Here is a 20,647-nt window from a genome sequence, read left to right on the forward strand (position 1 = left end):
TTGCAGTCCCTTCCTGAGGAATGTTTCAAGGACTCCAGAAACTATCACCCCAGTTTCTTTAAAACCCACCTTTTATTGAAGTAATCATACATATAACACAAAGACATCACCTTGTCTCTCGAGTTATTCTTCTTCTTTTAAATATTGGACACTTGGAGGCAGAAACCCTCTCTGTCACCAGTCACCACGCACCAAACCATGAAAAACAAAGACGGCATCGTTATAGTTAGCTCATACTGGAGATACAGCGAAAGCAAAACATCACAAACATCAACAACCACATTTAAAAACCTCCCACAGACATGAGAGACGATTACACATTTCATAGTAGTACAATGTAGCACGAGCAGGCACCAGATGTGGCAGAAAGACTCCAGCAGACCGACAGGCTGCTTTGGTAAAGGACGCACGAACACAGACGGCTTCATCACAGCTTCCGATGCTAATAAGAGCTAAATGTGAGATTTCATCACCTCACGTCTGCGACAGCTCGTCACCTCAGCATTTCTCACTCTGTTTACTTGTGGGTTTCTCCCTCCCTCCAGGAAGCCGAGGCTTAAGCTTGACGCACATTTTGACACTAAGAAGGTGTTAAGACGTCTGGAAAAAGAACTTCACCTGCTCTTCTTCCGCAGAAGAGGCATTCATCCCGTCTGCAAGGACACGCTCTGTAAGGCTGAGTGTAGAGACGAGAAGATTCTCTGACGCCGCACGTCGCTCCTTTGTGGCGCTCAGGTGCAAAACCTGTAGGCCAAAACAGAATCTTCCCTTCCTCGCCTGAGGAGGAGCTACAAAGTTCTCTGTTTGTGGTTATTAATTATTCCACGGACAAACAGAATCAGTCAGCAGAGGCACATTTTACTCACAGCTGCTCCTCCAGGAGGCCATTATAAATAATAGAGGAGCAGCTTTTTCTCGTGTGCTTACGAGTGTTTTTGTTTCTGCTGCTGGCAGACCATCCAGCTCTCACATTTGCAGTCGAGGAGCAGCTTTTTGTTTGGCGGGTTTTTGAGTCGGAGGTTAGAAGAGCTACCTCCAGGGTGGGTAATCCGTCAATTAAAGCGAAAAAACTACAAATTCTTTTAATGAGCTCTCTGAAAACAGGGGGAATAATAATGAGTAAACTAAGAAGCAGGAATGGAAGCAGGCTGCTTTTTCCAACCACGATCAGGGTTTGTGACATGCACAGGAAGACGACACGACACTTCCCATTACGCGCTGTCACTTCTTTTGTTTCATGTGATCAAAATTTGTGTTGTGTGCAAACCGTAAGAGCAAACAGAAGGTTTGCTGGGTTTTTTCCTCCTCGTGCGCCGCCTGAAGCGCCTAATGGGATTCTTGTAGAGGGAGGTAGAGATAAGGGGGGACCGACCATGCACAGTTGCATTTCAGTTTCAATTTGCATCAGGCATTATTTTCTGTGAGAAGGGTAAGAATTAGATTTCTAACCCCCTAGAGGGGCCGATTACCTTCTTTTTCGGGTGGTAGAAATCTATTTTTCTGCTCTTTGTCTCAGGAGACATTCTCAGTTACAGACTTAGGTTTTTAAGTGCTTCATGTTTACTTCAAATGTTCGACAATGCACGTTAAGGATTGATACCACTCTCCTGCAGCTGCGCTTTAAAGGTAGGTACTGAGGGGTTTCGTAAAAAGTTAAAAGTCTCATTAAAAGCCTCGATACATGTGTGTCAGTGTCTGTGTCTGCATCGACCCCCTCCTCAGCCTGGATGTTGATATTTTGGTTGTGTCAAGATGTTTCTGGGCAGAAACTAGGCGTGGTTGCCTCAGCCAATCACACCACGCTTAGTCTGCAAGCGACTTTGCGTGTTGATTAGCGACTGGAAGAAGCTAATCGGAGCAGCTACGATAGCACAGAGAAAGAAAAACAACCAAAGTGAAATGGAGCGTCAAACAGATAAAGCTGCTCAACTTTCACTCACTAATCGAGCAGGGGATGAAAAGCGAGTTAGCTTCCTGTTAACCAGGTATGTGTCAAATAGTCGTGATTAGCTTGTGCTAGCATGCTAAGTCAGGTGCACCGCTCTTGAGTCTCTCCCATGTAGAAATGTGATGCTGCAGGTGGTTGCTAGGATAGTGAATGTGTGCAAGTAGGGACAGTCAGAGGATGTGGGTGTGGGCTGCCGCTGGCACTGAGCCCAGGAGGAGGAGCCTAGTTTGAATCTGTGTTTACCAACAAAAATTCCTGCCTCTACCTTTTTAAAAATGTATTAGGGGTAAATAAGTCTCACTTTAAAGAGACATGCACACCTGCTGAGCTGTAAAGTTCAACAAAAGCAGGACAGTTCAGACGAATTGGCGTCCCTTTTTAATAGGAAAGCTTAGGCCAAAGTTCTGCTGGGGTCTTAAAAATGCACGGAGGGAAACAAAGGCATCCCTGGATTAAGAGGCTTACTGTCATTATTCTGACTAAGCTCTGGTTAGAGAAAACACAGAGCAGCTTAATGCATATGAAAGCATGCAGATGAGGACAAATGTAAGGCTCTACTGGGATGCTTCATGTCCCAGTCGTCCCTCTCTCCCCTCGTCTGCACTGTACTTCTCGGACAACGCGCTCGTCGCTGCAAATCTCAGCTGTCACCCACACACCATTGTCATTCATGTATTCATACGCCTGTGCTGGGAGAGGACACAAAGGAGGGTGGTGGGTGTGTGTGGGGAGCTGAGGGGACATGGAGTGCTGGAGCGATGGGAGAACATGAAAAAAGAGGAGCGCACTTGAAAGCGAGGGGGAGTGACTGCACTAAGCTGTCAGCGTATGCCTGTGTGTACGCTGTTTAACACACGGGCGTGAGAGTGGTATCAATCTGCGTGCTCTGCCATAAAGTGCAGGAACGTATTAAAAGTGGACGAAAGATGCTGTTAAAGAGATCTGAAGGGCTCAGATATGGCACATTAGAGGAGAATCATCAGCTGGTCGCGAGGGTCCCTGAGAAACCCCTCGTTAGTCTAAGATGGGGTCTTTCTAAGACAGGCAGAGCTGCCACATCAGTATTCATCAAACATATTTAAGTTTATGTGCCATGACCGAGCCTGTTGGACGCACTGCAGCGTGGATAAACACAAGAAAAATCTGGACTCTTCCGTCTTCTGTCTGTGTAAACATGCACAAAGTTGTGCTGCAAAAAAGAGGGAGACAGCGTTTTGTACAATGATGCTGACCGAATCCCCTGACACATTAGTTAGATACAAGAAGTGATGAAAGACGAGAGAAACATGAAGTCAGAGCTGGTCCAGAAACTGGACCCGCTCGTTCCCTTTGATATCTTTTTGGTGTAAACATGCTGACTACTTGGCATTCAGCGATTTCAGAAATTTGGGAGCTGACGATGTGCAACGTTGAGTAGAAAGATGCCCTGAATGAATGCACATGAAACAACACAAAGTAAAGGAGTCAGTCCGTCTCCATCGTCAGCGGGACGTCTCATAAATAACCTTTGGCACAGCGAGTATTTACACGTCGTATATTCAGTTATTCACTAAAATGTCCGTCAGTCAGTGAAGGAGCTACCAGGACGAGACGCACAGAGAGCACAGGCACTTGATGTTCTCTTCTGGATGCAACAAAGCGGATGCTGCCGTTAAAAGAGAAGAAAAAAAAACAGTCACCACACTGAAATGACGTCCAGTCTCACATTCTGCAGCCATGCACACGGATTTGAAGGAGACCTTTTCGAAGCGGCCTCACAAACGAGGGTAGAGGGGGGGTTACTCGGCTCATGACTCGCAGCACGTTAAGATGAAGAGTGAAAATCAGGAAATTGGAAAACAGATGGTGCTCGGAGCCGCTGCCCCAACAGCCGCCGATGAGACCTCCCAGGATCCCCTCCCTCGAGGCTCAGCAGTTGCCGGTGCTGACGGTGGTGTAGCTAAACTTGGTCATGGATGTCGCCACAGATGTAGCCATGGAGACGCCGGTCATGCCATCCTCACCCGGCTCCTTCTTGCGGCACAGCGCGCAGCTGCGGCAGAAGCGGTTGCGGCAGCAGCAGGCGAAGGTGGCGATCAGAGCCTTGCGGAAGCGTGTGTTCATGAAGCAGTAGATGATGGGGTTGACGCAGGCGGAGCTGTAGGACAGCAGGTGGATGAAGGAGATGGGCGCTCCGGTGAGAGCCCTGGAGGCTGACCTCAGGTCGAACGCCTTCCAGGTGTTGGCGAAGTAGAGCGGCATCCAGCAGATGAAGAAGAGCGCGACGATCACCATGAGCATGCGGACGACTCGGCGCTTGGCCTGCAGCTTGGCCTCGGAGGTGTTGCTGCGGGAGTTCTCAGGCTTGGGTTGGTTGGCGGCAGCTGAGCCGGAGAGGGTGGGGAGCTCCACGCCAGAGGAGGGCTTCTTTGACACCTCGACGTAGCAGCCATCATCATCATCATTGGGCGCTGTGAGAGGCCTTCCCACGCCATTCTTCTGGCCTGTGGGGAGTCGTAAGATTCAGATTTCAAAAATGAGGATGTTAATGAAATCAACGCGTGAGCTCAGACGCAGAGACAGAAAAAAAGAGGGGAAGCTGGGGATCGTTTATGGGCAGTGAGAACAGGAAGGATCTTAAAAGCCCTGATTTAAAGTTCACACAGGCGCAAAGCACTGCAAAACACATTATCACTCCCTCAGGTGGAGGAGTGATAATAGGAAAAAGTCATATACATCTCAAGGCTGAGGGAAACAGGGTAAAGCACAGCACTTTATGAAGAAAGTGGTTTGGAAATTGTAAATCAGCCTCTAACAGCAGGAAAACAAACAGGATGTAAAGTCATCCTACAGGAATTAAACTGAGATCTACAGCTGCTGCTGCTGCTTCTGAAGGTTATTTCAGATTGTCCTAACCTCCATGAATCACGCACAAGACTGGACTCCATGGCAACTGGTGCGTCGTACGCACGCAGCTCCGAGAGCAGTTATCACTCACCTGAAAGAGCACTGTACTTATTTTCATGCAAGGCTATGAAGGGGCTCTGAAGGCTGAACTAAGCAGACTGCTGGGAGGGAGGGGGCTTTTTTGGGGGTGTAACAGGTGCAGAACCTGAAGGCAGGAGGAGCAGATTTTCCTCCGCTGGCGTGTCGCATCCCTGATAAAACACTGAACACCTCCACTTCTGTTGGATGTTACTCCTGCGCTAACTGAAAGCAGGGAACGGGCTGCAGTTTCAGATTGTTCTGACGGAGCTCACCAGCGTTCTCTTTGTTCTGGCCCATCTCGAACTGCATGCCCCGGTAGAGCTCTCTGGAGATCAGACCGTAGGCTATAGCCATCACGACTCCCGGGATGAAGAACAGGGTGAAGAGGAGCAGCATGTACCTGAAACAGAGCCAGAACAGCAGACTTCAGAAAACAGAGGAAAGAGTGCGCTACAAATCAAACCACTCGTTGAATCTCACAGAAACGTCCAGGAGAGGTTGCTTCTTGCTTTCGGCGAGTTTTATCATTTTACGCTGATGCAACTTTTGATGTGTCTATAAATATTACATACAACTACAAGTTACTCTGCTCTGGCCAACACCTGTAGCTGAATCGTGGAGATTACACGATGCAAGCGCTGGAGGAGAAAACTTCGAGGTGCAGATTTCGACAACACTGGCTAAAAAGTTTGTGTGAGGTTGTGTAGAACTTTGTTACTGAAAGTCTGAATGAAGATGAGAGCCGTCGTTATGCAGCTGCAGAGTCTCCTTCTTGTTTCTACAGTGATTAAAGTCTCAGAAATAACAACAGGGGCTGTCTTCATGGTGTCAGAGACGGTTTCCTCGGATAAGACAGCTCACGTAGAGGCTTTAATAGTCACGTCAGTCTGTTTCACAGCCAGCTAAGAACCCCTCACAGCAGCTTTAATAGACTCTGCAGGTGGATTAGAGCTCTACAGGTTGTAGAGGGAGGTGATCCCGTTGATCCAGTCAGACTAGTACCCGCTGTAACACAGCGTGTTGTTGCAGCCCTCCTCTTCAACCTATGGAGGCTTTCAACATGACCTTCTTAAAAGGCTCTGTTGACATATTGACAGTTTACACAGGTACTGTGCAAATCATCACTTGACAGTGACGTCCTCACATGCACGCTAAGCTCTTCAACCCTTTAGACAGAAGTGCAAATTTTGGTCCACATCCCGTCGAACAAACAGGGTTGAATACTTTGTAATGTGACAGTTTCTGAGCGGCTGTTTTTCAGATCATAAAAGATCCACTTTCCTCGCACAGAAAGAACGACGGTAATGGCTCTCGATTTGCTTGCCTGCAGCGATGACACCTCCAAGATGAAATGAAGGAAAAAAAAGGAGGAGGAGAAGACAAGGGAATAAACACTGAAAGGAAATGTTTAAACAGAAAACTAAATTCAAAGAGCTCTGAGAGCATACCGTCTCTGTGAGGCTTTGAACCTTGTTGGAACATGTTTAACGTAAGACAGATGTAGAAGCACTTGGGATTGTAGGAGAACAGAGACTGTCAGGTTTTAAATAAAGAAAAGCGAAGATTATTTGGAAGTCGAAAACAAAAACCAGTGAAGAGGATTTTAAACCAGCAGCTGTCACTTTGATAGAAACAAATCTTTACAATCTGCACAACATCTCCCTTTTTATCCGATCAGAGGATCCTCGTCTCAGCCACCAACGTCCGCCGCGCACATCCCTCACATAAAAGCAGGTTTCTTTCATCCTCTGATATTCTAATGTCTTCCCGGGTAATCCTCTGAACTCTGCACAGCGCAGAAGCTTCAGTCGAAGCCTCTCATTAGAGCGGCCGTTTGATAACGTGGAGAATCTGTCCGACAAAAGGCGTCAGGATGTAAACGTGAGCGTGTAGGGAACTCACAGGTGATTCATCCCTAAAGGGGAAAACCTGGATGGAGTGGAGCTGAGGCAGAAAAACACATGAAAAACACCTGATGAATATTCATGACTCGTGCTTTTAACTGAGCCGGCATCACCTGAATGCTTGGTGATTAACAACCAGGAGAACTGTATGTGTGTTTCTGCACAACAACACAATCTGATCTCTTCCTGTTGAGGCTTGAAGCAACATCCAGGGTTGAGAAGTGGAGCTAAAGCAGCTAAAGCAGCTAAATTAGCGGCGAGCAGAATGCCATTTTCTTTTGTCAGCTGGATGAAAAAGGTGTTTTAACCCCTAACCCTGGAGTAATTTAAAAAAGATGGCGAAGATGAAGCAGGGGAATTAAAATTTTAAAGGACCTCACACTTTATGACACATCATGGACTCCTGACATTTCCGCCCCGACCTCCCTCCTCCTCCTTGCAGAGCAGACTAATTAAGCGGTCTCCCACCGCCTCGTCGTTCCCAGAGAAGCTTTACGGTTTGATAGACAGTCAGAGGAAAGGGAAATCTTCCGAGCGTTAACCACAAAAGCCTGTCAAGTCCAGAAATGAACACGGTTTTGTCATGTTGGGCTTCTTCTGTGTTTTAATTGTGCTTTCCTTCAACAGGAGGATCCCTGAGCGTCGTGTCCTAAGATGATCTTCGCTGCTTCTCCATCTGCTTTGCAAAGCAGCGTTTATTGGTCTTCAGAGAGGATGAAGACGGATGTTTAACTTTCAATTCATCGAACACTTGAGACTACAGTGGGAGTCGTTTCTTGACCTTTACAGGCTTCCGTCTTTTCATTGTGCGGTCAGGATGAGAGGAACTATCATGTTAATTAGAAATGACGGCAAAATGGTCAAGTGCATCCTGGAAACACTTTACCCAAACCGTCTTCTGATGATGTCTAAGTAAAGGTCTGATTTCAGACTCTAACAAGAGCTACCTGTGCCCCTTTAAAGCCTTAAAACTGTCTCCTCTTTAATGACTTCACCTCTCAAACCACCTTTCAAGTTTCAAGAGAAATGAAGAGGCTTCTCTCCATCGTTAGCTACTTTTTACCCCTCTCAGCTTCCTCCGGTGTTCTTTTGTCAGAAAGGAAGTGCTCAGTTCTGCTTTTCTGCACTTCAAAAAAAAAAAACATTCAAAGTTGAGTCCTGCTGAACTGTCAGATGTGAGTTATTCCTTTTCTTGATACAGCTGAAGTTTTAAAAACAGGAAATTAAATCTTCACTCCCAGAACGATTTAATAATAAGCGTTCAATCTGTTTTCCACTGAGAGTAAGAGATTAAAAGAAAAAGTCTGATTGCATTGTTCTAAAAAAATTAGTTGTTGGGCTTATCGCAGTAATGAAAGTGAAATAACACAAATATAATAAATGAGAATCAGAGTCTGTGTACACGTTCCAGTTCAAAGCAAGCACACTGTTTCCAGTTAATGGATCTGAGTCTGTTTATCTTCAGGACTCACCAGGTCTGCTCAGCCTCCTTGCTGGGCCAATCCAGCCGACACATGTGGCCCACAGTGCCGTTGGCCTTGGGGAAATTCCTGATGACGCTGAAGACTGGATAGGGCACCATGATCAGCAGCGACACCGCCCATGTCCCGGCGATGACGCGGTAGGCGTGGGACCTCGTCTGCCAGGAGCGCGACTTCAGAGGGTTGCAGATGGCGCTGTATCGCTCGATGGCGATGGCCACGAGGCTGAAGGTGGAGATGCTGACAGAGATCCCTGCAGAGAAAAGGAGACTGACGGTGAGAGCAGAACTCATTTATCATTTAGGCTCATGGCACAAACTTACACAAGCTCATAAACCTCTTCAGATGCTTTATGCAAAGCCAAGGACACTGTCCCTGCAGGTTTGACACAGGTTAAACGCCTTCCCAGAAAACCAGTGCCACATTTGCATGTTTGAATATGCATGATCTGCAGAGACGAAGAGAGCAGTCTGCACAGATAAGGAGCCAGGTGAGACAAATAGCACTAATAAACCAACATTCGTGTGATGCTAGCAGCTAAAGAAGCCTCACATGTATCCATTCATCACTGATCCCGTGCTCCTGCTCTGAGGAACAACTTCAGAGCAGCGTTTGCCCGCAACAATAAGCCTTCATTATCATTCATGGGAGGAAGTCCTCCTGCATATTCTTATTTACATGGTGCGACTCAGTCTACAGGAGCCGTACTGAGCGCAGGACAGCTGTACGGCTTTGTGGGGAACAATTTGTCCTCCCTGGAAACAGCCTTTGGTGATGATCTGCTCTGCAAAGGAGCGATAAAATCTTTGTTTGCTTTGTAATCGGAAGATGAGTGGAAATGAGAGTGGAATTTAGAGGGGGAGAGAATACCCGAGTGGATATCCAAAGCTAGATGCAAGAGGATGTCTTCATCTTATCCCTGTGTAAAAAGAACAAAAGTTAAAAGATGTGGAAAGTTAAAGTTAGAGGATTGGTTGACTTCTCTTACAGGCACCAACCTCGTCTTAGTACCGATTAACTGTGACCCCTGTGCACCACCACGCCAACTAAAATATCCACCCAAAGCTCCGGTGAAGCAGAAGGAGGTGGGTGGCTGGTACAGATAGCACACGCAGATCTCGACGGTGCGCTGGCACTTCAAGAGTCTCGCACAATAAGTTTCTCACACCCACGCATCTCCTCTAAGTCACAGAGGATGACTGAATAACACGAGGGGAAGGGGAGGGTGACGCTTGGAGCCGTGGCTGAATGCATTTTCAGCCTAAGTCTGACATTGTTTACAAAATGATCTCAAACCTGTAATAGATGCAGCAGGCTACATTTTTCCAGCAGTACACTTACAAAGACTGATAACAGCCACACTGAAGGGAAGTGTACTTCACGGTGATGTACGGCACTTACACTCCACTGATTGAAACTGATGATACAGCAGGTTCAGGAGCGGGAAGGAGTTCAAGGTCGACTAATGTCTGAGGTATATGTTTACAATCACAGATAAAAGTTTTGGAACTAGTTTCGGGAAGCAATCTTTCTCCCCTTTCCCCGATGGTAAAAAATCATATGTTTGCTCCATCTTTGTCAGACGGAGCCTTTAACATCTGGTTTAGCAATGTAATATCATCTCTTCAGGATCTCTTTATAGACCATACTTACAACGAATAGATCTCAGAAGAAACTTGCTGCTCCACCCACCCATACTCATCCCATCCGTAGTATTGTCTAGCCTTCAACTGGAAAAGATACGTTACAGTGTATATGGCGCCTTTCAAAGCTTCCATTGCACTTAGGATGGTTTTATGAACTTTGTCAGGGGTCTTGATGGTTTGAATATAGACTGACTAACACCTATCTGTTTTGGCATACCACAAAACCGTTTTGACTGATGACACTACACCTATGTGCACTTTTGGAGCCCCCCTCCCCATGAGTGTGTGTGTACTTAATGTGTGTTACATTACTGGTTTGTTAGTGTTTTCTTTTTACAGTTTACAGTTTCATTTAGCAGATGCTAACAACACAAGCAAGAATTTAGACAGAAGGAAAACCTAGTTGGTGCGACAACAGTGCAACAAGATGTTGATAATGTGAAGCTAAGGCTAAGGGAGGGGTAATCAACAAGCCAACAAACTACAATTAATTGATGCAACAGTATACTTCATTCTTCACCAACATTCAGTAGTAGTGCTGAAAAATCATACAAGCTAAGTCTTAGATCTACTGACTCATTCTACCCCTGAGGACAAAGAGGAGAGGGCTCAGATTAAGTGCACAAGTGTTCCCTGGACAGATGAGTTTTCAGACATCTCTTAAAGTAGAAATGGACTCTGTAGATCGTAAAGAGTTAGGTAATTCATCCCACCATTTGGGCACAATAGAGGAGAAGAGTCTGGCTAGTGATTTGGAGCCGCGCTGGGCTGGGAGCACCAGGCGTCTTTCACAAGCAGAGCATTCTGCATTCCTTAAATATTACTATTATGATTATGATTCTAAAGTTTATCTTACGTTTGTATTGTACTGTGCTTAATAAATGTGGGGGTCATTTTTCTGTTTTTTTTTTTTTTGTTTGTTTTGTTTTTCTGGGAGGTTTTCATTATGTTCAAGTGGTGCTTGATACATTCCACTAGCACTCTAAGTGTTCTATCTTAGTCCACTTTGGCTTTTGTGTTTCTGATTATAAAGAATGTATGTTTTGGAAATAATTTTGGAAATCCATTTTTGATACTCTTTCCAAAATATCAGACGCGCCAGTAGATCCATCCCCTCACTCTGCCTTATTCAATGTCATGCATCATGGGTGAACGTCTAAATAACTCTGAGAATAATATGCTAACTGTCTGTACTCTGATGGCCAGGCGCCTTTCAATAAAGAAACCTTGATTAAAAAAAGCAGTTTAGGATTTGGGCAAGGCATTTCTTGACCCCCCTACCTCACTTCACTCCCTGACATTTACCAGTATTGACCAGCCCAGCTAATTACTAGTCAACTAACCAGTTAAATGCTGTCACCCTCCTCTCTTCTGGGGATAAAAACACCCTCTAATCCCTTTTCTTGCTCATTAAAGCCGAGTTATGCGAGTTCAAACATGGCCGCTATCTCAACCTGTACCTCCTTTCTCAGCTTAGCATGCTTACACCAAATTCTCTAAGTCAAATGTTGCCCAACAGGAGCCTAGAGACGCTGTGCTCACACTGCAGACAGTTTTGTTGCTCCAAGCATAAAAACACAAATTCTGATGCATTATGCAGACTGCACCCTGAGGTGACGGGCCTGGCTGACACAGCTGCTGGATTCTTAGTGATTGCGTTATATGACCGTCGATAAAACAAACACGGGAACATAAATGTGACTGAAACACAAACACGCAGAATATTACAGCATCCATCTCGTAACCGCAGGCGAAAGGGCTCAGACGCTGTGATTCATGGTTAATGTCTGGATGGATGAATGGATTGGACAGAAATGAGGATAAATGGTTCGTCGTACGTCTAACGGATGAGTTCACAAAGTGCGAAAGACTCGGCGGAGGGAGTATGACGCTCAATCAATGGCTGGAGATGGGTCTCAATGATCTTCTGTATTGATTGGTTTGGGCTGATTGAGGGTTGAGCTCACAGGAAGCTGGAATCAGAGACACGAGGGAGGGTGGATGGATACAGGTTGTATGAAGATGTTTGCTGATTAGTTTAAATCATATTTTCTCTTCAGTAATCAGATTCTTGCTCCCGTGAAAACGCCTTTGAACAGTTGCATCATTGGTGAAACCGTCCTCACCAGCAGCCGTGATTGGAGCTCAATTTCTTAATAGCTGTGGAGTCTTCTGGGAGTGTTTTTCATCTCCACCCTGACGAGAGTCGAGTTCATCCTGACAGCTCGTTTGATGATGAAACAGAAAACGAAGCATCCAACACCGGTATGAGATGTACAAACGTGTGCTGAATCGATGTCGCAAATTGATGCGCAACAAGGTAGAGATGCATGATGGGAATTGTAATTTAGATTTCTGAAGCGTTATGAAAAGGCTCAATAAATCTGGCACCTCTGCTTTGACCTGAATGAAAAACCGCCACATGAAGCGTCACTCAAAGCATAAAAAGGAAGTTTATCTTTTTTATTCCGAGTCCGATAGATCCGACCCTGCTGCCCTGCCGCTCCTTATCACAGCTCGGAAAACTCAGTAATTGAAAAGGAGACTCAACCTCGCCCGTCTTCACACATGACGCCTTTCTGAGACAATAAAAGGATTCTGGCCCTCGCCATTCAACATCTCTCCTCAGCCATTCAGAGCTCAAAAAGGTTTCCCTTTCGCTTTCCTTCCCGTCTCTTGTGCTGGAGGTCTGACTCAGGCCTCACGTGGCAGCCAGCTCATCGCTAAGTCACACTCCTGAAGATGTGTGAGCACTTTCGGAGACGGTTACCTTCTTGATGGGGAGAATCAAGCCTAGAGGGGGGCAGTTTTCGCAGAAATGGGGCTGGTTTTCAGCCGTAATACGTTTCAGATTAATTTTTAGAGTATTAAAAAATGCACCACTCTGCGGTCTCTGAATGAGCTGCATAAAAACATCAGATGTATTCAAAGTCCTTTTTGTTCCTGTCAGATCTGTTTAGCATAAGTGAAGCCAGTTCGGCTGGTATTAGGGGGAAAATGTGGCTTTTTTATGCAACACTCAGCGGAAGAGGAATAACCACTTACAGGTGAGATTTCTGGCATTCATCAAACCAGCCAGTCTCTTCTTTCCCTACCTTACACGAAGAATTGTGAGCAATAGGAACAAAGAAAACACAAATATGCTTATTCATGTGTGAATTTGTGTCACAAACATTTTGAATTTAAGTCTTATTTTTCTTTTATGAGCTATGAGCTAGTAACAATTTGTCTTGAAAATTCTACAACAGAGTGATAAATAAATCCTCGACAGCTCCAACTTACTGATTAGTACCATGCTCCTAGTTATTACTTTGCCAACTGGAGATTTATAGCCTCATGAAACCACAGCCCTGTTTTAAAGCAAAAACTGCATCCCTTATTTTAAGATACAACCCAAAGTCTAAACGAGTTAGGACACTCTAATAAAGTTGATTTGCAACAAAAACAGCAGCTTAAATTTAACAGATCTTCACCGTTTCCTTACCCATAAAGTAAGAGATGGCCTTGCACATGGCGGCCCCGAAGATGAAGTCCTCCAGGATGTTAGGGATCAGCGTGAAGGGCATACAGAAGATGGCCATCATGAGGTCGCTGAGCGCCAGCGACAGCAGGAAGCAGTTGGTGACCGTGCGCATGCGCTTGTTCATCATCAGCACGATGATGATGAGCAGGTTGCCGAAGACGCTCAGGAGGAAGATGAGCACGTAGAGGAGGATGCGGAAGGAGTCCATCTCTAAAAGAAGAAGAAGAAGAAGAAGAGAGAGAGTTTGAATGGAGATGGAAACATTGGGTGAAAGTGAAAGTAAACCAAATCAGACTGATACATGAAGTGAATCAGGCGGCTCACTGGGGAAATAAGACTGTGCACATGAAAAAAGCGCCGAGTCTATAATGAGAGGGAATAACTTCACATTATCAACATCTTAAATTAAACCAGTGTCAATATTTTCCTTTCTCACCCTGTGAGCCAGGCGATAATTGAAATGATAATATTGACAGGAGAGGATGAAGACAAACAACTTCATCAGTGCTAAGCAGACTGTTCCAGGAGGCGAGCTGGGAATAAATTTCCAACTGGAAAAACAAGGTGGAAATTAGACAGGTATGATTTGCATCATTATCATCTCCATGCCTTCTAGGGTTTAATTAAACAGAAAGATCAATACAACAGGGGCGGAACTAGACGCTGATATTTGGGGGCAGGGTGATGAATTTGTCGCTTATCATAAGGGAGAAAGTGATGGATGTTTGGCTTCATAAAACTGTGATGCTGTTCGTCTTTGGAGAGCTTTTAAGTGAAAACCGCCTTTAAGAGCTATAAAACAACCACAGGAGACAGGGAGCAACCATAAAACGAGGAGGGAGGCGAAGAAGCAGAAGGAGACCACAAAAAGCCTCGAACATCATAAAAAATGCCCCAATCATTCCAGAGACTTTGACGGCTAAATAAAGACTCAAAACAAACAGCAGAAGGGAGAAAATGAGGATGTAAAGTGATGTCAAAGATAAGATCCACACTTGATGCATCTGAAAACCTCAGAGTCCGTCATCACACAGCTGAGCATCACTGAGACCAGGACAGTCCAGCTAGAGGCTTTTTGGGATGCTCTCGACACTCACACCAGCTTGTCACAGTGAATCTGTTCCAGTATGAGGGGATGAAACAGGACAGGGTCGGGGCGGGCCATGTGCTGCCCTGACTGAGTCCTCAGATTAAAGACAGCGACATGGGACAAGTCTGCAGCAGGGCCTGGATCACCTTGAAGGCACACACACGCACACCACTTATGACGAGTCAAATCAGGATAGAGACTGTGTCAGGTGACAGGTACTACACAGAGCAGCCGACCTTATCTCCAGTGCAATGACAGCTGGAGTAGACCTGCATTAGAAAAAGCAGGTGCATGAGTAATATCAATAAAAACTCAACAGGAAATCCTTTTAGAGGATGAATAAATGGCTCAAACCCTCCTTTTAAACTCCCTCGAGGATGGACAAAACAGTTGATTTGATTATGTAATGACATCCACACACTTACAGAACAAAGCTGTCAAGGTAAATGGAGTCTGAGCATCATCTGACATCTGCATATTCAGCACTTCCTCACCAACACAAACACAAAGCAGGCCCGGCAGCCCGCTTTGTGTCGGACTTTTTGTGCGACACAGCCGAGCGAAAATGGAATTATCTATTCATTGAGCAGCAGAGGTATGTTGTATGAGGTATGCTCCCCTGAGCGACTGCAGGACAATTCACTTTGGCTCCTTTTGACTCCCTCAAGCGTGACAGCTGAGTTCAAAATCCATGAGCATCTATAAATACATCACAGGTAAGAGAGCGGCGTTCAACTCGGAGTCGCTCACGTGCAGGCGGGGAGCGTTTCAGCCGTGCACCTGGATTTAAAGAGGGGAGCTGCAGATCATGTCAGGGCTTTAGGGCCTGATGATTTAACCTCTGGTTGCTCTGTGTGTCATAACTTTGTCCTTTCTTTGAGGAGAGCCGTCCGTCTAGGGCAGGGGGAATCATTTTAAGCTTTCACTGTAAAAACTGAAATCTTATCAAGTGTTTTTCTCTTATTTTACGTAAAAAATTGTCTTATTATACTTGATATGAGCCACATTCAAAATGTTTTGTTTCAAGTTATTCAAGACAAACAAGACAATTTTAGCTGTGTTAATGCTGCTGGGCTGAAATTTTCCAAGGATCTATGTTATCATTCCAATTTCAATTTTCAACTTCAGCAACTAAAATATATCAAAAGTAAACAGTTTATTTCAAATACTACCTCTCTTTATGGAAGTGCCCAATTGTGCCCCATCTACTTCCATTCAAACCACATTTTCATTCCTTGTTACTTGTAGTACAAAATCATAAGATTTAGATCAAATTGCCTTTCTTACAAACTCAACACTTGAAAATTGTAGTTTCTAACTTATTTTACCAGCTCTTGTCATTTATTCATTTTTTTACAACGGCATATTAGAGCCACTAAAGAAATTGAACAAATACAAAAAATTTTGAGTTTCTAAAGTCGCAAATTTACGACTTTAAAAACTCAAAAATTTGCAAGTTCCGAAAGTGGAAAATTTACGACTCAATTAACAAGTAAATTTGGGAGTTAATGAAGTCACAAATTGAAGTCCATCTCAAATCTTTGAGGAATTGGAATTTACTGGGCGACAAAGTCGTAAAATTGCGATTTACATACTAATAAGTCATTGAGTTTAACAAATCGTAAACTTGTGACTTTACAAACTTGAAAATTTCTAGTTTTCATCTTAAACATTTCGAGTAAATTTTTCAAAAATTTACTTTTTTTTATGTCTTTAAGTGGCCCTAATTCACCGTCATAATTTTTGGTCAACACAGCAATTTCATGTTATTTGCAGAAGAAAATCGTAAGATTTGGATGTTTTTTTACGTTTTTCAATCACTGCACAAAAAACAAAAATGAATTTTAATTGCTGTTAATCAATTATATATGTCATACTGTATTATTATCTATGAAAGATTTATTGGTGGCAAGCAGAATATGTAATAAAAATGTGAACTTTGAGGGTTTTTCCCAAGAGGTAAATTGTGCAAACCAACTGGCATTTGAAGGCTTAAAAAATAAAAAGTTGTGGGTATTTTATACTTTACGACAAGCACAGATGTTTGTTAAAAATTTCTTGTCTAAAAAGACATTTTCTGCTGAAAATGAGACTAAATTATTTGATAAGATTTCATTTTTTCCAGTGTGGTCGTTATCAGGCAGCTTGGATGGGCCTGGATGTGATCTGGCTTCATGATTAATCCTCTACTCAAGCCGTTAATGAGCAGGAACCATCTCAGAGGTGACTAGGTGCACAAGTAAAAGCCACAGCTCTGAAAAATCCTCCCAATAACAGGCTGGCGATGAGGCTGTATTTCACCCCGAGCACTAGTCTGATGATGAAAAGCTCCAATTTGGTATAAATCTCAGACAGCCCGGTTTGACTCTGATGTTATTGCTAATTATCAGAGAGATTTTTGGAATGAACCTGTGAGGCGATGAGCATAAGTCAGGAAATGAGTCCTGAACTTTGGGGAGTTGGAGACTAACTACTTTTTTGCAGTCCAGAAGTAGTTTGTATGATGAGATGACTTGTGCCTGACAGTCAGCCAATCAAAAGTTGGGTTTATTTTGGAGTTGCAGCAGCCAGCGCCAGACTTGGTTGCACATTTAGCTACACTCCTGCTTGTTTTAGTTTACTATATAAGTTCTTCAAGCTGTTGTTTACAGATCAGAATGAAGCTCAGACAGAGTTCTGACAGCTGTGATTTGATACCAAACACTTTAATTCAATCTCATGTCCCAAAGTACAACATCTCCATTTGTTCCTCAAAAGCAATAACTTCCTAGAATCTCATTACTGTTCTCAAATGCATGAACGCGTCGACAACATCATCCAACACCTGATCTATCTTCGAAACTCTTCATGGAAATCAAACACTTTGCTGTGATTTACCTTCTTTGGTGTTTATCAGCTGCAGACTCTGTTAGAAAACAAACTCACTTTAATCTAATACTCTTCCCAAGCATGGGTAAATATTTGTTCAATTCTCCATTAATGGCAGCATTATGGCGCCGTTTTTCACAAGTAAACACTTGAAACTGTGAATAAACCACAACAGTCAGGCTTCACATGACCGTGACCTCGGAGTGGACACTGCTTTGAATGCCTCATGAGTGTCCACGCTGCCAGTAAATTACTTTTTCACTTCTCCAGCTTTAATCCGTATTATTCTATCGCTTGAATCAGATGTTGCTTCTTTCTTAAGTTGCACCGGCGACCCCGGAGAATTGATGGCATTTCCGAAGCGATTCAATCAAAAGATACAGATCGAGGTAGCTTTCTTCTGACCTTTTCTTCATGCTTGTTCCAATCAAAAACAGAGAATAAGTCACAAAGAAGGGGGTAGGTTTCACTTTGTGTCACATATGAGGATCTTGGAAGATCTGCATTGACTTAAAACAAATCCTTTGACCACATTTTAGCATTTTGCTCGGTGTCCACATTCGGTCGAAGAAGCTCTAAGAGGAACATTGATCTAATGTGACTTGGGAAATACTAGGACCAAATCTTTCTAATTTATTCATCAGTTTTTCAGAGTCTAGAACCAATCAACCGCTTTCAATTCAAGCGATACAATCAGCTGAGGATTGTATAGAAACGTCTCCGCTCATTTACATACTACAAGGGAAGTCTTTACAGATTCATGCATCATTCATTAGAAGAAAATGGAGAAGTTGGGAGGATAGTAGGCAGCATGGTACAGTAAGCTTGATTGCAGATCGCTCATGTACAGAAGGTGTGAACTCGTTTCTATTTTAAGTAAAGCATTTGGCAGACAAAGAGAGGAACTGCACTGCAGAAGCTCCAGATCTCTGTTCATTCTTGTGTGTCTGCAAACACAACGACGAAGAGCCGGATGCTTGGCAGTGCTCGACTGTAGAAACCGTAAAGGTAGTTCTCAACAGTCGAAAGAGAGGTGACGCTAACCACGGCAGGTGAAACACGCTACATGGACGGACTTGATGAATACCTGTCGTTAGGTGCACCCTGGCTTGTTGGTATCGATTGGATAAGAGTACAGTCTCCCTGTACTACCAGCAGCACTACAAATCCATTAAAAAGGCAGCACCTTAAGGGATTCCCCTTTCTAATTTAACATTCAGCTGAGGTGGTGGCCACTTGATTCCCATAAATCACCATGTAAACAAGCAAACACCGAGGCAGCACTGCTATTAAAGGGGGAACAAAGCAGCGCCGTTTCTAATGGGTTTTCTCATCCCCTTTAAACTTGGCAAAGGTTAACGCTGACAGTCGCACCAGGGGTTAAAGAGCCGTAGTGCCCTTGCTCTGCTACTTGCACCAGGGCAAAGAGGAGAGGAGAGGAGTCACATGACTGAGGATTATCCGAGAGTGAAATGAGTCCCCGGTCGTATGCATTGAGTCAAAGTGATAACACACAACCTCATCAAACTCGGGCCTCGCCTCATGCTCAGTCTGGAGCCGGTTAATAAAGCTGCTGCAGACAGCGGACATTACAGCTCAATCACCTGCATGGTTGAGAGGCTGCTGCACATGTTTAAGGGGATCTTTATTTATAATGTCCTGCGTTCATAGAGCAAACTGGCTGAATAATACTGACTTATTCTCCCATTGATTTTTGCTGAATTTATGCCGACAGGAGCATTTTAAACCATTCAGGATGTTTACTGCTCATTATCATGAAGATGCTCTGAATATTTTGTAGACTCAGTGCCCGTGTACGTGCTGTTCCGACTCGCCAGGTCGCTCCGAATGTGTCCAATTATTTGACGAGATTAGCATGATCATGTTATGACAGCCTCCGTCGACGTGTACATACCCAAAGGGGAATGAGATGCTAATTCCTCTAACGAGACACCCTGCTGCAGAAATTGGTTGAATATTAGAAACTCCCGAGCCGTGCCCCCTGCTGTGTCGAGCCTTTTCTTAACCCACGGCTCAGGGTAGCTTTGAAAGCTGTGCTCATTTAATGCTTATGAGATCCACTTCATGATAACTTATCTCCCACGGACTCAAAAAGGACGGAGTGTGCTCAGCAAAGTGTCACTTCCAATCAACAGGGAGCAGCGAGTGACCAGGGTAGAGCCAAGGTGCAGCTGTACAGATGTTGCTCTGCATAAGCCGGGCTCCTGTCTGGAGCCCGGCGCTCTCTGGAGTCCGGAAAGATTACTATAATGTGATGCATGTCAGATTTTGTTGTGGTGCTTTAAGAGCTTCACAGCTGCTCTTTCGATTGTAGCAGCGGGGAAATAACCGACAACAGATGGAAGGAAACAATCGGGGTCTCCTGAATTAACATGTGAAAGGATGTAATTGCATTGTGTGCATGTAATCAAGCATTTTGTTAGACTTTCATATTTTAGCACACTGGGGCAATTGAGTAAGGCAGATGAGCCTTTACAAGTCCTGAAATGTAAGTTAAAAATGTATCTCATCTCCGTATCAAGAATAGAGATGTTTTTTCAGGGCCGATACTGATTATTAGTTAAAGCAGACATTCATTTGTAAATGAATAATAAAAACTCCAACACTTAACTTCATTTAAATTCCTTCAAGCATACGTTTCTTGAACAGCTCCCAGGCTCAGCAGCATGTCTTATAAAGTTAAACGAAAACTTGGGACTGGAAGAGTCTGCTGGCTAAACTTGCTTTTGAAACATTTATCTGCCAAACAGAGCTTCTCCATTTGGTAAAACCTTTTCTCCTCTCTGCAGTGTGGGTGCATGCACAGCTTTCACTGCTGATTGGCTGTTACCTGAGCCATGGCTCTGCATGTAACCAGCCAGTGGACAGTGTTGGAGACGGAGTAGTGACTGCATTCGGAGAGGCGTGGCTGCATCAAAGCCAAAATAACCCAGTTTTAAATTGATTTTTTTTTAATCACCTGTTGGATTTAGGGATGTACCCATATGCAAAATTGGGCCGGTACCAATATCCGATATTGATCTTGCTGTTATGGCCGACAACCGATATTTACTGATATCAATATTGGTAAGAAAAAAAAACTGTGCTGAGGTTGTTCAGAGAGAAAGAGCGGTGCGATCGTGAGAAAAGACGACGGAGATCATGAAGAGGATCAAGGATCTTGAAAGAATGTTCAAGAGGCTCTGAAATGGCCAGGAGC

At 44.3% G+C, this 20,647-nt stretch overlaps 2 protein-coding genes across 2 annotated transcripts in view; both read right to left on the reverse strand.

Moving 5' to 3' along the window:
• The window catches only part of LOC141786014 (cholecystokinin receptor-like), a 22,993-nt gene continuing 2,346 nt past the window's right edge, over positions 1-20,647 (reverse strand). Inside the window, exons 2-5 of the mRNA XM_074664706.1 lie at positions 13,431-13,679; positions 8,292-8,553; positions 5,188-5,315; positions 1-4,431 (exon numbers count right to left, since the gene is read on the reverse strand). Of these exons, the coding sequence (XP_074520807.1) occupies positions 3,857-4,431; positions 5,188-5,315; positions 8,292-8,553; positions 13,431-13,679 (1,214 nt within the window). The 3' untranslated portion in view covers positions 1-3,856. The remainder of the gene's footprint in view (positions 4,432-5,187; positions 5,316-8,291; positions 8,554-13,430; positions 13,680-20,647) is intronic.
• The window catches only part of nudt15 (nudix (nucleoside diphosphate linked moiety X)-type motif 15), a 20,362-nt gene continuing 13,268 nt past the window's right edge, over positions 13,554-20,647 (reverse strand). The window contains exon 4 of the mRNA XM_074664709.1: positions 13,554-13,679. Coding sequence (XP_074520810.1) covers positions 13,632-13,679 — 48 coding nt within the window. The 3' untranslated portion in view covers positions 13,554-13,631. The remainder of the gene's footprint in view (positions 13,680-20,647) is intronic.

Source organism: Halichoeres trimaculatus, unplaced genomic scaffold (genome assembly GCF_033239565.1).
Source record: "Halichoeres trimaculatus isolate MK-OKI-2021-1 unplaced genomic scaffold, fHalTri1.1 fHalTri1_scaffold_24, whole genome shotgun sequence".
In the NCBI taxonomy this organism is placed as follows: Eukaryota; Metazoa; Chordata; class Actinopteri; order Labriformes; family Labridae; genus Halichoeres; species Halichoeres trimaculatus.